Source organism: Nymphaea colorata, chromosome 12 (assembly GCF_008831285.2).
Source record: "Nymphaea colorata isolate Beijing-Zhang1983 chromosome 12, ASM883128v2, whole genome shotgun sequence".
Taxonomy (NCBI): Eukaryota; Viridiplantae; Streptophyta; class Magnoliopsida; order Nymphaeales; family Nymphaeaceae; genus Nymphaea; species Nymphaea colorata.
Window position 1 is genome coordinate 19,742,665 of NC_045149.1, and position 15,542 is coordinate 19,758,206.

At 36.3% G+C, this 15,542-nt stretch overlaps 1 protein-coding gene across 8 annotated transcripts in view; it reads left to right on the plus strand.

Annotated features, from left to right (window-relative positions):
- Nucleotides 1–15,542, plus strand: part of LOC116265348 (glycine--tRNA ligase, chloroplastic/mitochondrial 2) — a 34,077-nt gene that overhangs the window by 14,398 nt on the left and 4,137 nt on the right. For 7 of the 8 annotated variants that reach the window (XM_031645904.2, XM_050080700.1, XM_031645908.2 and 4 more), the window contains 16 exons: nt 1,774–1,829; nt 3,018–3,089; nt 5,802–5,960; nt 6,965–7,047; nt 8,330–8,378; nt 8,886–8,948; nt 9,290–9,379; nt 9,459–9,545; nt 10,076–10,150; nt 10,278–10,336; nt 10,546–10,639; nt 10,728–10,946; nt 13,190–13,284; nt 13,597–13,687; nt 13,784–13,888; nt 13,971–14,009. In XM_031645904.2, coding sequence (XP_031501764.1) covers nt 1,774–1,829; nt 3,018–3,089; nt 5,802–5,960; nt 6,965–7,047; nt 8,330–8,378; nt 8,886–8,948; nt 9,290–9,379; nt 9,459–9,545; nt 10,076–10,150; nt 10,278–10,336; nt 10,546–10,639; nt 10,728–10,946; nt 13,190–13,284; nt 13,597–13,687; nt 13,784–13,888; nt 13,971–14,009 — 1,436 coding nt within the window. The remainder of the gene's footprint in view (nt 1–1,773; nt 1,830–3,017; nt 3,090–5,801; nt 5,961–6,964; nt 7,048–8,329; nt 8,379–8,885; nt 8,949–9,289; nt 9,380–9,458; nt 9,546–10,075; nt 10,151–10,277; nt 10,337–10,545; nt 10,640–10,727; nt 10,947–13,189; nt 13,285–13,596; nt 13,688–13,783; nt 13,889–13,970; nt 14,010–15,542) is intronic. The other variant, XM_031645905.2, reaches the window with a different exon arrangement.

Below are 15,542 nucleotides of genomic sequence, written 5' to 3' on the forward strand. Positions count from 1 at the left end.
GAGAACACAATGGAGTATGGAGATAAAAGAAAATAACAAGATTTCTGTGGTTCTGTTTTGCTCATTTGGTATTGGAGAAAACTCAGTTCTGGACATTGGCACAAAAAAATGCTGAGCCTACCGGAAATGAGTCTCCTGCCTACTCATTGCATCATTTTTTAGCTCGGTGGTACTTTTGTTCCACGCATAAACAAACATTGAACTAAAGTAACTGGAACTAAAGTTCCAGGATATCAAACAAAATGGGGAATATGGAATGAGGTACAAAACATCCACATTGCATGTACCTGGTACTAAACAGTAAACACCCAACACTTTATGCCTAGGTAATTTGTTCCAGGTATTCAAACAGGCCCTTAAAGTTACATTAAATTCCGTGATTTTCAGATCAAGGACCCCTTTGTTTAGATATGTTCGTGCAATATTTTGAAGCTTGAACATCAAGCATATTCTTGAAAAGTTCCTATACTAGCTGCTTTTTTTATTATTCTTGCTACTTTCCATATACTTTGCTGCCACTTTGCTAGCTTATTTTCTTAATAACCGCAAAAGTTATTACTAAATTTCTGTCAATGTATTTAGACCTAGATTTATTGGCCTGAATAGCACTAGGATCTCCACCATATTTGTTTGGAATTGCAATGGGTGGACTAAGAGTTTGGGAATACTGATGCTGGATTTCATTTGTGTGGCATAATGTACGACTCCTTTTCATATCAAAACAGATCATATGTTAAAGAAAATCATGGCAACTAATTCATGCATTTATTTTCTCATGTTCATTTTATGGTATTAGAAAGTTGGTATGATCTTTAGTCCCTCTTCAAAGGAGAAAGTAACACCTACAGTTTTCCACCTAAATTAACCATGACAGGTCATGGGAATTGAAGTTACGGGGGAATCTGGATCATTTTGTACCTATGTCACACGGGTGCGGGTACAATACGGGTACGGGGATGATACGGGTACGGAGAAACAATTGGATGCATCACAAAAAATTGATAAAATGAAAAAAAAAATTAAATTAATAACTTTTATTTTTTGGCGTGTCCCAGCCATGTTGCGTGTCCGGATCCGCGTGTCGACATGGATACACAAGCTAATTTGCCGTGTCTGTGTGACATAGTTTTGTACATGTGTGAGGTCTTTTTGTAAACCATTGAAACTCTAGCACAAGGCCGGTTCATGGTGGAATACCCTGAAAGGCATCACTTGTTGGGGTAGTAGGCAAATATTCTTGTACTAGCACATGGTCTAGATGCGAACAGCTTGATATAACTAAAGTATCTGCTTGTTTCTGCTTTCATGGCTCACAAGTCCCATGTCTGCGATAAGTAGCTGTTCATTCTTCCAAATAAAATATAGAAAGTACTAGCAGGTCTAGCACAATGTGAAAATGTTGAATATTTTACATGCATATATTGTGAGTGAAGTTTGAGAACCCTTTTCTTGTCATATCTTGTTCATGCTTCTGGGACCAAATGTAATTATTTTATTAGGCACCTTTCATTTGTTCTTGCATTTTTGTTCTTAAACTTTTGTACTGTTTCATATGTTCTAACTTTTTTTGGCTGTATACTGAATCTTGTACTTGAAATATAGCATTAAGACTTTAAACAAACTGTGTATTGGAGGCACTTTACAGTATTTTATAGGCATTCCAGGTGTACCATTTGCTATCATGTGCAGACCATTTTTTTTTTTGGTTAGCTTATTTGCTTTTGGTTTATTATTTTTTTCTTTTTTTTGATTGTCATTGTTCTTTTTCTTAAGGGAAATCAACTTATCTTTATGTTAAAACAAGGGAGCCTGTTCGGAATGCTTTTGAGGTAGGTCACTGAATATATATATATTTTTCCCTTGTCGGTCAACTTGTTGCACTCTGCCCTTTTACAAGTGTCCACGTTACATAGACTGAGGACCTGAATGCATCTTGTAATGGTGGGTGGTTTCTCATGAATATATTTCAAATATTTTTCATTGAATTCATTCTTTTCATGCCGGTATACATGTTCATGTTGCACATATGCTCTCCAGAACTGGTTACTATTATGGGAACTAGTGGAAAATTCAAAACAAACACCTCTTAAACTTCATTCATCTTTGTTGAGGATTGTTTCCATATAAATCTGGGAAGGTTTTCTGGGAGAGATTACATCAATGTATTGTTTCCTTTCATTTGTATGGCTTGTGTGATTATTATGCATTGACATATGTTTCATAAGCACGTGAAAGAGACTTAAATGCAAATATACATATGTTGCATGTATTGACTATTGTGTAAAAATGACAGTGTTATTATACATTAAAGAGCAGTGATGAGCTGATGGGAGATGAACAATGCTTGTTCATTCTTGAGTCATTCATGTTAGTGAACGAGTGAACAATCCTTATTCATTCTAGAGAGTCGTTTATGCTAGCAAACGAGCTAACAACTGCTTTCTTAGTGCTTTTATATTATCACAAATGAGTTTTGCAAGCAACCATTAATGTTCAAACACTTTCTGCTTCTGTGGAAGAGAATGATTGGTAGTTTCTGTCTTTTTAATTCATTTACCTGTCCGGTATGGAGTTGGCTGTTGGGAATGTAGTGTTGATCTATGCATTCTGTGCCTCTCTCTCTCTCTCTCTCTCTTTCTATGTGGACCTTTTCTCCATAACCTGAAATGACATGGGTGCTGAGGGTTGTTGACTTGGTATTATGTCCCTGCTAATCATATTCTTTTATGATTGCTGATCTTGTCTCATTCCAGTCACTCTTTTCTTGTCATAGGGTCATGCAGAAATGCATCTTTTGTTATCAACTTATCATCATATTAACAGTGGTGCATGGCTTGCATGGTTTGCTAAAAGTTTTAGCATGGTTATGTGGTTTTTATGGAAGTTAGATAAATTGTATGACTATGTTAAAGGTGAAAGCTCTTCATGTTAGTGAGGTCATAGATCAATTTTTTCATTATTTAGAGCTGTATTTGTGATGTCACTTGCAAATGTAAAATTTAATTCCATGGGCATAGGTATTGGCAGAATCTTTACCGAATATCATTTCGAGCATATCTTTTCCAAAGTCAATGCGGTGGAGTTCTCAGGTATTATAGTTTTTTGTTTTGTTTTATTTATTTTTTTTGTTACTTGTTTAAGTAATTAACTCTGGATTTTCATCAGAATTGTGAGAGGCTGTAATGGCTGTTTCAGTTGTATCTAGTGTAATTAGATTTAAAATCGAAGTCTATCAGTATATGCATGGTAAGTGGGAAACATCAGCCAAAGAGGGTTGCTTTACAAAGCATATTTTACTATTGATAAGTACCTACTAAGTAATCATTTCTATCTAGTACCTGTAAACTGATTTTTCATTTTTTTTTTTGGTAATACACGAGCTACACATGCCAAGAGGTTCTTGCCTTCTTGGATTCCTTTCAGTTTGAGGCCGAGTCAGCTATAGATGCTCTTAGCTGTAGTTGCATACTGCTGACAAGTGATGTTGCATGCACTGACGCAAGTGTCAGCCATGGCCAAGAGTAAAAGAAGTTGATAGTTGACAAAGCTATATATTTATATATGTGTTTTTTTAGTACTCCTTATTGAAGCCCTTAAATATAAGTAAATACATGTAAATGCGTGTATACATATTACATATATTTCAATATGAGGCAGGAGATTACAAGAAAGGGAGTTGTCTGTTCTTCTTTCTTCCATTTGCCATGTAACATAATAAGTGAAAAGGAGGGGTATCATCTCAGCTTCTGCTTTTTCTTTCGTAATTTGATACAAAAGGGAGAGCAACATTTTCTGTCAATTAAAGGGGAAAGGGAGGCAAAACTATTAAATACTATTGTCGGTTTCTTGGTGTCTAGAAATATCGGACATAGATACTTGATGGCTTGATGCTTATAGAAGTAAGTGCCTATGTAACACACTTGACAAGCTTAGTAGCACTGTAAGCTGTATATGGTACCTGATTAGCTGATCCTTAGTTTGAAATTGCAGATCTAGGTGAACCTCATACTCTCACCTGAATGTCAAGGACTGTCATGACAAAATAAATATAAATCTCTTGTTGATTGGTTTTGTGTTATTTTCTCTCAATTTTCATGTTAGCAGATGGTAAAATTCCATTGATAATGATAAAAGTGGTGTGTAACTTGGTACGTGGAAAAAGAAATATTCCTACTACCTCCATTTTTTTGGTGCGCTGTGGTATGTAAAATTTTCTCGTTTGGTACCTTGAGTTGGTTGTGTTGCATAGGCATTAAGAAGAAGCTATCTGATTTGTAGACTGGCATTTATCTACTACTCTCTTTTATGCACAATGATGGTATGGATTCCTAGGTAGGAACTTTGAGTTGGTTATGCTGCATGGGACTTAAAAAAAGGCTGCTAGTCTGAGTTATAGACTCTGGCATTTGTCTACTGTTGCATTCTGATAATAAGGTTTCTGAGATAGGAACTTTGAGTTCATTATGTGGGGCCTAAAAATTTGTAAGAGTGTTTTTTGTACGGCTGTAAACTTCTGGTTTGAAAATGTGAATAAAAAGAAGTTCTTTTAGTGCATTAATTTATTGTATACTGATAGAGACACTTTGCAATGACACCTCAAGGACTTAGCATTTTCTATAATGCAAAGTGTCTCAACTCTCAAGAACTGGGCACCTGTCTCTTCAAAAAATGATTCTTTTTTGAAAGAAAAAATGGGGGTTTCTACAAAGGTACTTAAATTTTCTTCCTCTTCTGATTTCATTTATAGTTTTATATTCCCTTCCTCTTTCATTTACTCTCTCTCTCTCTCTCTCTCTCTCTCTCTCTCTCTTTCTGTGGCAGTTCATATGGGGTTAAGAAAGAACCTTTCCTTCTGTTAATTTTTTAGGGAATTGGGCTATATCTCTCTTTTTGTCCTTTCCTTTTTTCCCTTTCTATTTTGGCTTTCTAATTTTGTTTTATGCATGCTTTTGGTTTCTTGGTTCCTAAACATAAGAAAATGTCCATTTCACAAGAGAGTACCAAGGGAATGAAGAGCAGCAATAGATGCTTTAGCTGCACGAGGATATTCAGGTAAAAAGGCCAAAAAAGAGGCAAGGTATAACAGTAGACCCCTGCAGTTCTGCCTGTTCCTAATCCTCAACGGCAAGAGAAGGTAACTCCAATTCCAGTCGTGTCTTGGTCTGAATCCTATTGCCTACTGCTGCCAGAGAGAAAGACAAGCCATTTTAGTATGAGCCATAATGGAGCCATGGCATAAAAATTTTGATTCTGCCATCAAAACTCACAAGGGGCCTGACAGACAACCAGATCTTTCATTCTTGCTTTCCCTTTATATATATATATATATATATTGCTATAGCTTCAAAAAATTCGTTTCCCACAGCTAGCAATAGCAGAAGCTCTGGATAGTGGATACTACACACACAAACAAACACACGTCCAAGTTAGTTTTTATAAAGCTCCCTGTGTCCGACACTATTAAGGCTGGGCATCGGGCCGGGCCGGCCCGGCCCGGCCCGATAAAAATGTAAAAATGTAGCCCAATAACCTAAACGGGCCGGCCCGAGGCCCGGCCCGTTTCTAAACGGGCTGGGCCGGGCCCAAGTCATATCGGGCCTCGGGCTTCGGTCAAGGCCCGAGGCCCGGCCCGGCCCGGCCCGATTAATAATGGGCCGGGCGGGCTGAGATGGGCTTCGGCCCGGCCCGTTATTGAAAAAACTCAGACACAACGAATGCAGGAGGCAACACAATTTACAGCTTCAGATGATGAAACACCATGGAGTATCAAGTTCTTTTATAGGCACATTGATAGTTTACAGACTGAAGACCTTCACGGCAGCCGGCACACGGTCACCGGAGAAGGCAGCCGATGGCGACGGCGACGACCGGAGGAGCAGCCGATGGGCGAAGAGGAGGCAATGCCGCAAATGCAATCTCTCGAGTCTCGACGGGCGACGGTGACGACGGAAGGTCGAAAAGTAAACCCTAACTCTCTAAGCTCAAGTTCATTTTTATTTAACCCTAGGTCCCTAACGAGTAACGAAGTTCATTTAAAAAAAAAAAAACAACGGGCTTCGCGGGCCGCCGCCGATCAAAGCGGCTGGCCCGCGCCCGGCCCGTTAGTTACCGGGCCGGGCCGAGCCCGGTAACTAACGGGCCGACTACTATAAAAGCAAGGCCCGGGACCGAGTCGGGCCGGGTACCGGGTACCCGGCGGCGGCCCGGCCCGGTGCCCAGGCTTAGACACTATGTGCCCATGTCCAACAGCAAAATTTCACCTGTGTCTATGTCCATGCAACATAGGTATTCATGTAAGGATTTAAAATTTATGGTGTCAGCTCCATTGCCTTTTAAAACCCTTTTCCCATGCATGCAATAGCATGAATTCTTTGTTCCTATATTTTAAGCATGGAAATCATATATGCGTCGTTACTCTTATAAAAGTGAGTTCCATGACAAAAATATTAACTAGACTGTCATTACACTCAAGCGTGTGTGTGTCTGTGCACCTGTCTCTCTATCTAGTGGTGGTCTAATAGTTGTTTGACTTGTCTCGATTCTTGAGACATCCTTTATTTTGTGTAATCAGTTAGATATGATGCAAAATTGTTATTATTGCCCTTTCTTTTGACTTCTATGTCTTCTATTTTCTTGTTGACCTGTGAGTTTTTTTTATTGATATTCATTTGATGCCTAACTTTTGCACAAAGTAGGAAACAATGTGAACCATATGTATTTTATCTGTGTCAAACTGAATGAGAAAAAGATACTCAACATCAGACCTTACACATTCTGTGCTTTTATACAACATCCTCAATTTTCATGTATGTATTTGTGGGCCTATGTTCATGTGTATGTGTGTTCTTTTGGGTATTATTTCTTATATTTTTTGGTTATCCCTTTTTTAGTCAATGGATTTGCTTGCAACGCTTTTAGTATTTATTTGTAAATTGCTTCCTTATTTTGTCAGTCTTCTCTGTAGGTCATGTTTAGCAGGCCTATACGATGGATTCTAGCACTTCATGGTGATGTTCTTGTGCCATTTGTGTATGCAGGAATTTTAAGGTAATTGTTTCTGTTTTTGTGTTTTTCTCTGGTGTGAGTTGTATATCACTCAATATTGTCAAAAGTGGTCTTTCTATCGAAGAGTCATTTTCCACTTTCTTGCTTCCAACTTGCCCTTAAACAATGTTGCTTAGGTTTCTTGGCTTGGCAAGATTGGAATGTATGAATTGGAGTCTAACTGTCGTGGATTTTTTAGTAGAAAATCTGTCTCTGCATGACCCTTTTGACTTAGATTGGTTGATGTCTCTCCCATATGTCCTTGGCTGCGCTGTCCTGATTAAAAGATAAGTTCATGAATAGAAAGATGCTGGATGGAGTTTGCAAGTACATTATAAATTTATAATGGAATAAAATTAACATAGAAAAGGTTTTGATCAATCATGACATTGCAGCCTTACTCTCCTTTTGTTGCTGTTACGCTATGTTTGGATGGAGGGAAGGAAAAGATACTAAAGGATGGAAATAAAAGGAAAAGGAAGGAGGAGAAAAAGGAGGAAAGGAAAGGAAAAGAGAAGAAAAGAAAATAATTATTATAAAGCTTGTTTGTATAGCAAAGCCATTCAAACATGTGTATGCCAACGAAAATAGGGAGGGTGGCTGAGAAATGCAATGCATTATGAATAGTTATAATTTCCATTGTAGTTGTGGAAATTAGGGAGTGGGTATAACTGTAATTATAGTGGCCATTGCTGCAGCAAGTACCTAACTGAGAAGGAAGATCCAACAATTTGAACTGCAACCATAAGGAGGTTTCATCAATTGCAAAAATACCAAATAAAGGGCTATAACAGTTATCTCTGATGTGAGTCAGAGTAACCTTGGAGTATGTGTAGTGCCCATTAAGATACACCAATAAGAATAGTACATGTGATTTCAGTTACAAGTTACAGATAATATATTCTGTGTTTGTGGGCACAAACATGCACATGCAGCGGAGGTCCTCATATTGGACGGCATTAGACATGGAGAAAATTTTGGCCAATTTAAATCCTGAAATGCCAATTGATTGGCCTCACATTGCAAAATCTAGCCATATATACAAAGATTCTCAACCCAAACATAACACTAATAGACTCTTTTTCTTTTTGTTTGACTTTCATATTGAGGAGCCTTTAGCTCAAAAGCGAGGTAGAAGTTCAAGTTGTTGATCTTCATTATCATTGACTTTTGTCATATTTAATATTTTCTACTAGGATTGCTCAGTTGATGGCCTTGGTTCCCTTTTCTGTTTGACTAGTGAATTAATCTGTTCAATTGATTACTCATCTTATGCTTTTTTCAGTGGAAAGGTATCGCATGGGCTTCGCAATTCACCATCAGCCACTGTGAAGGTAAATGAATTTCTATCTCTGCTTTCCTGTGATGAGATAGATTTCTTCATTTGTATAATGTCGGATCGGTGCAAAATGTCTTCCTAGATCCCTTGGCCTCTATTGAACTTTGATGAGGGGAAATAGATATACCTGAGTTTTTCTCAAACTTGTTAGGTGGAACCAATTCAATCTAAACCTTGTGAAACACGTGTACATAGGATTGATGACTTGCCTATTCATCCATCTCCAGGTAGACATACCATTATGCCTTGATTTTATTTCTAATGATAGGTTCACATATTACTACACAAAAATGTATATGTGCTTTTATTTTAAGATAAATTGTAGCATTTCCATTTTTTAACCAGATAAATGTTCAACTAAGTTTTGACTGTTTTGGTTTTCCAACCTTCAGGTTGTTTAACATGCTTCAGTTAGTGCATTGATTCTGGTCTCAATGGCCATAACTTGTTTTTGAAGTTGTCCATTTTATTTTGTTCCTTTCTGTGACTACGATTCTTTCAGATCGATTATGCAGAAGAGTATCCAACTACTCTTATGAAAGCTGGGATTTTGGTCAAAACTGAGGTGTGTAAAATGTTCATTTTTCAGATAATGTTGATTCACTTACCTGGTTATTTAATTGGTTTTTCTTTTCATGTTCAGATTACCTCCGTTTAAGTTGCTATAGCTCATTATGTCAAAGTTTTATCACAAGGAAAATGTCCTTTGATGTTATCTTCCTATTTCTGTTAGTCCATACCTCATTGTACTTATGCCAATAACATGATTACATGGAGCATCTACATTATACATTTTGTAAGTGATAAAAGTTGAAATTTTCTAGGTGTAACTTACAATTGTAATACTTCCTAGGCATACTGATGCTCTGGTGAGAAGTGCTTCTAGATTTTTTCTTTTGACCACAGGAGAGGAAGAGAAAGATAGTGGAAAGTTCACGTTCATTAGCTGAAAGTGTTAATGGAAGTCTACTTCTAAAAGAAAGCTTGCTTGATGAGGTATAGTTTGTCAAACAACCTGTTTTGTTGTCAGCTTTTTGTTTTTTTTTTGTTTTTGACCTTCTAGTGAATTATTCAGGTCGTTAATTTGGTTGAAGCACCATTACCAATACTCGGAAGCTTTGATGAGTCTTTCTTAGAGCTACCACGAGATCTACTTGTCATGGTAATCTTGCTTCATATCTTTGATTGGCATTCCTGCTTGTGCCAGGATATCTCATCCTTGTCCTTCAATGCTTGAGGAAGTACCTGTGGCAACAAAGCTAATACAAGCCCCAAAGCTAATACAGGCCTCTTAGTCTTTAATTTGTTGGGGCTACAGAGACGAGTTTATTCCGTAGCTGTGACCCTGGAGTTTTGAATTTTCTTATTTTAGTGATCTCGTATTGCCATGTCCAGTGGCGGAAGGCAATGAATTCTGCTTATTTCTTTTGTTTCACTATGGCATTTTTTCTTTGACTGTTGGGCGCTTTTTATTAACAATAGTTAATGGAATGGAATATTATACATGCATATGTGTCTAAACATGCATTCAATATGGCTGTCTGGCGTTTAGATTTTACTGTATGATCTTGGATGTCAAATTATATAGAAGTATATATTGTGACATTGGAAAGATCTAAGCTCACCTGATCCAGAAATGGTTTTATTTCACAAATCATATCTTCTTTAGCTCTGCTTGTGCTAATTTTTCAGGTTATGCAAAAGCATCAGAGATATTTTGCAATAGAAGATTTGACAAGTGGGAAGCTGTTACCTTTCTTCATTGCTGTGAGTACTTTACTCAGTACTTATTTATCCTTTAGGCTTTCTTTCTTTGGTCTACTTATTCTTGGACAAGATGTCATGTGATATTTTTCTGCTTGTCCATGATTTGAAAATTGTCTGATGCTTTTAGGTGGCCAATGGAGTGATAGATGAGAATGTTGTGAGAAAAGGAAACGAGGCTGTCCTCAGGTTTTAACCCAGCTTCAACTTTTCATTCATCCGTGCTAGCTGTAGATTAGTGTTCTTGAAGTTATGTGTTGTAAATAGGAAAGATAAGCTTCACATATAGAAGTATTGATTGATTTACATCAATTGTTTAGCTTTTTTGCATGGGCTGTTTATAACAGTTTACTTCAACTAATGGTGTTATGCTTCACTTTGCAATTTCTGGACCACAGGGCTCGCTATGAAGATGCTAAGTTTTTCTACAATATGGATAGGCAGAAAAGGCTTACAGAGTTTAGAGATCAACTGAAAGGAATACTTTTCCATGTATGTTTCATGATTTCTTGTAGAGCCTTTCCCCCCAAAATATTGCATTTGTAGCTTCACATGTCACTAATAATTCATATTGTAACAGGAGAAGCTAGGAACTGTCTTGGACAAAACAAGACGAATCCAAGAGACAGTACCTAAATTGGGAACCTTTTTGGGCTTGGATGAAGGTGTGCTGCCTATAGTTCAAGATGCTGCATCCTTAGCTATGGCAGATCTAGCCACATCTGTAGTGACAGAGTTTACCTCTTTGTCTGGGATAATGGCTCGCCATTATGCTTTGCATGATGGTTATTCTGAGCAGGTATCCTAACCGTTTATTTCAGATTTTCTTTATTGGAAATATAGTGCTTTTCATATCTTTGGCTGCTTGTTTACGTGATAAATTTCCTTGAACATAAAAAGTCACTGTATAAATTTCTTTCAACATAAAAAGTCACTGTATAAATTTCTTTCAACATAAAAAGTCACTGCTGATCTTCCTTAAGTCATAATTTTCATCTCATCCTGTGTTGCCAGGTTAAACAAGTTTTTGATTTTCTCACAAGTGTATCAGATTGTGAACGAATTAGTCTTTCTAATAAAAATCTAGTTCATGTTGGTGTAATGCTCCAGGGTTTGCTGGTCGAAAAAATACACCAGGGTTTTGAAGGTTGATTTGGTTCTGGCTAAGAACATGATTGGCTTGCCCACCAATATGTTAATATGGATACTTTTTAAGGTGCCTTTTGGAGATCAACCACTATCATTTTGGAAAGCTTGTTTGTCAATCTTCTGGTGCTTGCATGCCTGTCACACAATCATTTCTGTTAGCAATTAGTATGTAATTGTAAATTATTATCAGTAGACACATACCACATAACTTAAAAAAAATGGTGAACCATATGCTCTGACTTTTTATATTATCTATTTCTTTTTGTGATATTTGTAGACTTGAATTTTAAAAATAAAAACTTGTAATAAAATATACAAGTAAATGCTAAAGAAATTAAAATTGAGAATATGTTGTAAATGCTAATATTGCATTAACAATTGGATTTCTGGTGTATGTTCTAAGATGTTAGGATTTGTTATTATGTGAGATATAAACATATATAAACATGTGATTTTCAAGAAATTTCAGTAAATTCTACAATGTCATAGAAAATGAATGGAACCTGCTACGTGCTAGTTCTTGAGAAAATATTTGGACCTTGTTGAAAGTTGAAACTCGTGTTTAAGTTGTTTAAGCCTGGAAACTTGACTATCTATATAGATTCCACATTCAGAACCTAGGAATCGACTGAAAAAAATATTTCTTTTTGATGTGTAATTCAGATATAAGGATTTAATATATAAAATTGAATCGGCCGGTTCCTGGATGTTGCCAGAAGGCTAAATATTTGAAATCTGTCACCAAAGCGCCATGACCGTTGCTATATCATTAACTATTGCTAATGTTCTGTGGCTAAAGGTTTTTTCAGCAACGGATTTTACAAATTTAACCATCTGACAGCATTTTGTCAGCCAGCTGATTTACACACACACACACATGTATATATATATATATATATATATATATATATATATTTGCCATCCATATTTATCTGTCATTTAGCAGCTGTCCAGCCTATTCATCCATTTTCTAGCGGAATTTCATATACTCAACTGTATGGGGTCTTCGGATGGATGCAGATAGCCCAAAATATATGTTCAAAAAAGAAATCGGTTCTCTATTTTTAGATTTTATGAGAGTTTCAAGCTTAATGTTCTTTGTTTTCTTGCTTATAAAATCAAATTTAGATTTCTTTTTTTTTGGGGGCTTTCTTCATGCATTTCATTAACATACATCGTCCATCTATGCAGTTAGAATTTGAAAGAATGCATAAACCAGATGGTAGACAGCACAATGTAATCTCCCATATAGAATCCAGAAACTCTCGTTCAAAATCTCCACAGGTTCTGTCCTTAGGACCTTAACCTGTGTCTGTGTCTATGATCCACAGGACACATACCTGTGATGGGCAATCTCATTCAAAAATGTGTTCCATCTTTCATCCATTTTCATGGCATCGAAGAAAATAGAAAGAAATTTAAAAATTTCTTTTGATATATGGCATATCTTATTATATAGCATGTGTTGTTAGTCCAACTTACCCTTTTTTTTTCATTTTCTATGATTTTTTTCATCGTTATATTTCTCAGAATCGTTGTTTGGAAATTTTACAAAAACAAGCCCAACTTTTGGTGGTATAACAAAAATGCACTTAAGTTTGCATTTCTTTTATTAAACTGCCTCTTTAATCTGTAATTCAGATAGTTAAATGTAACTTATCCAAACCTGCGTATGTCTTCAGTGCCACTTCAAAAGTTATTTGTGTGTTTTGTAAAATTTTTATTGTCATTTGAAATGTTTAACAAGGCAAACAAACAATTAACATCCTTTTTTTCTTGACATACTCAATTGGACTTTTTTTTTTCTTATCTGCTGTTAGCTTTATAATATTGGTGCATGGTGGTCGCAATTTTTTTTTCCAATGAAGGTATCTACTGATCCCCCTTTTGTAGATTGCAGAGGCCTTGTATGAAATTGTGCTTCCTCGTTTTTCTGGAGATATAGTTCCAAAAACTGACCCTGGAATAGTCTTGGCAGTTGCTGATAGGTAACTGAATGAACACATTTTTGTTAACAGCATGAATTTCTAGTATGGACTGATGATTTGTCCTGAACTATGGTTTCTTGTGTTACTTCAGCTATTTGTCTCTTTCAGAATGCTGCATTCTTCTTGCTTTTCTTATTAGTTTGTCTTCAAAATAAAATATCCATTTCTTTCACCTATATTGCAATCCTTTCTATGCCACTGATACAGAGAAGCATCATAAAACTTGCTGCATCTTATCTATAGCTCTATCCATGTTTCTGAACAATTTTTCAGCTACTTACTGCTTGCATGATTGTATCCTATGTTTTGCAGATTAGATAGTCTTGTTGGTTTGTTTGCAGTTGGTTGTCAACCAACTTCTAGTAATGACCCTTTTGGTCTAAGAAGGATTTCATATGGACTTGTAAGTTGTAACCAACAGTTAAATTTCTCAAACTTTCATGTTCATGAGTACCTTGATTTCATTTTCTAAATTACTTTGTATTTGTTTCACTTGAAGGTTCAAGTGTTAGTTGAAAACAAAAAGAATTTGGATTTGCGAAATGCTCTGCAGTTGGTAGCAGATGTTCAACCTGTACAAGTGGGATATGATGTTTTACATGAGGTATACTGTGTAACTTTTCCCTTTTTTTCAGCTTCAATTTTAGTATCATCTGATGATTTTGTTGCCACTATTTATGCATCAGGTTCATTATTTTGTCACACGTAGATTGGAGCAGCTTCTGGTATGTTTTGCATCTGAATCTTGCTTCATTTAGGTTTATAGATTCACCCAAAGTGTGGAAAATTTTACATACGTAATGTAGTAGTTAAATTTTTAACATATAAAACACATAGATGCAGTTGACTGCACCATACCTTGTCAAACAAGTCTATACTCTATCTTTTAGGTCATTTCATGTCCGTGTACCAAAGGGACTTGCAGCCAAAATGGTATGGCTCTGTTACATAGTTTATGAACTCAACTATGGATAGTTACATGTACTGTAACATTCTTTAGTTTCACTACATTGAACCAATTTGAGTCTCTTTCTTTGCTGTAATTTTATTGGCCTGGTGAGTTTTGACAAAAATAATTGTATTCTGTTAGACTTACAAATTTCTCAGAACTGATAAGCTTTGGATTACGTAGGAGCCCTAAATATTGACACATCATGTTAACATGATATAGAAGGGAATAAGTTTTGTTAGTGGATGAGGATATGGTTCTCACGTGCAAGCAGTAAAACACTACCCTCAGACAAACACTAGATTATCTTTTATTATCTAGGTAAATGGTGAAATTTTAGATGAATCGTCTTTAAATAAAAAACTAGAAGCAAAAAAAGATTGTGCAATTTTCAACTACTTTTTCTTTTATTGGAGAGTTTTTCAATGCTGCTATTTTGTTTGTCTGTACACGTAAAGTAGTCAAATCTGTTGCTTTTAAATCTTCCTATGTTCGAGAATCTTGCCTCACGGTGAGAACATGCCATATGGGTGCATCATCCGATTCTGTGCTGTACTTGAGGTTTGTGGTTTTCCATGATTTGAATCCTTTTTTTTTTTTTAAATCTTGCTATTTTTGCTGCTCATGCGCCACAGTAAGAGCCTTCCATATTGGTGCATTGTCCAATTATCTGTTGCATTCCGAAATTGTATTTCAACCATTCTTGTTAGACCTTGATGTTGCATTCTCACTAGAAAGATGGTATACTTTTGATTGGTTATAGGGATATGAAGAGGAGAAACCTAGTCACTAGTCAGGTTTAGGTTTTAGTTGATATGACTTAGTCGCATTGGTTTGGTTAAAAACTTAAAACTCTCTCTCTCTCTCTCTCTCTCTCTCTCTCTCTCTCTCTCTCTCTCTCTTAAAATAGTGGGATTGTATCTAACTTGAAATGGCAAAGGTCTTAGTTTTGAACTTCAATGTTAATCTGTATATTGCATCTGAACTAATACCCACAAGATTAGTCTGTCCTGAAATCCATTAAAATTACCAAGGTCTTATTTTTTAATTTCCATGCTAATCTGTGCACTAGTAACTACGTTTATTTCATGTCCCAATTCAGATCTTCCTTGATAAGCACTTGACAGGATTGCCTTTACATCCCTTTGTATTTCTTACATTCAGATAAATGGGTGCGGTTGGTTGATTGTGTGAGCCAGAGCTGAATTGTTGACAACCACAATGTGTTGCCTATAGGCATTGTATTTCCTTACACTCAGATAAATGGGTGCACATGATTGATTGTGTGGGCCAGAGCTGAATTGTTAAC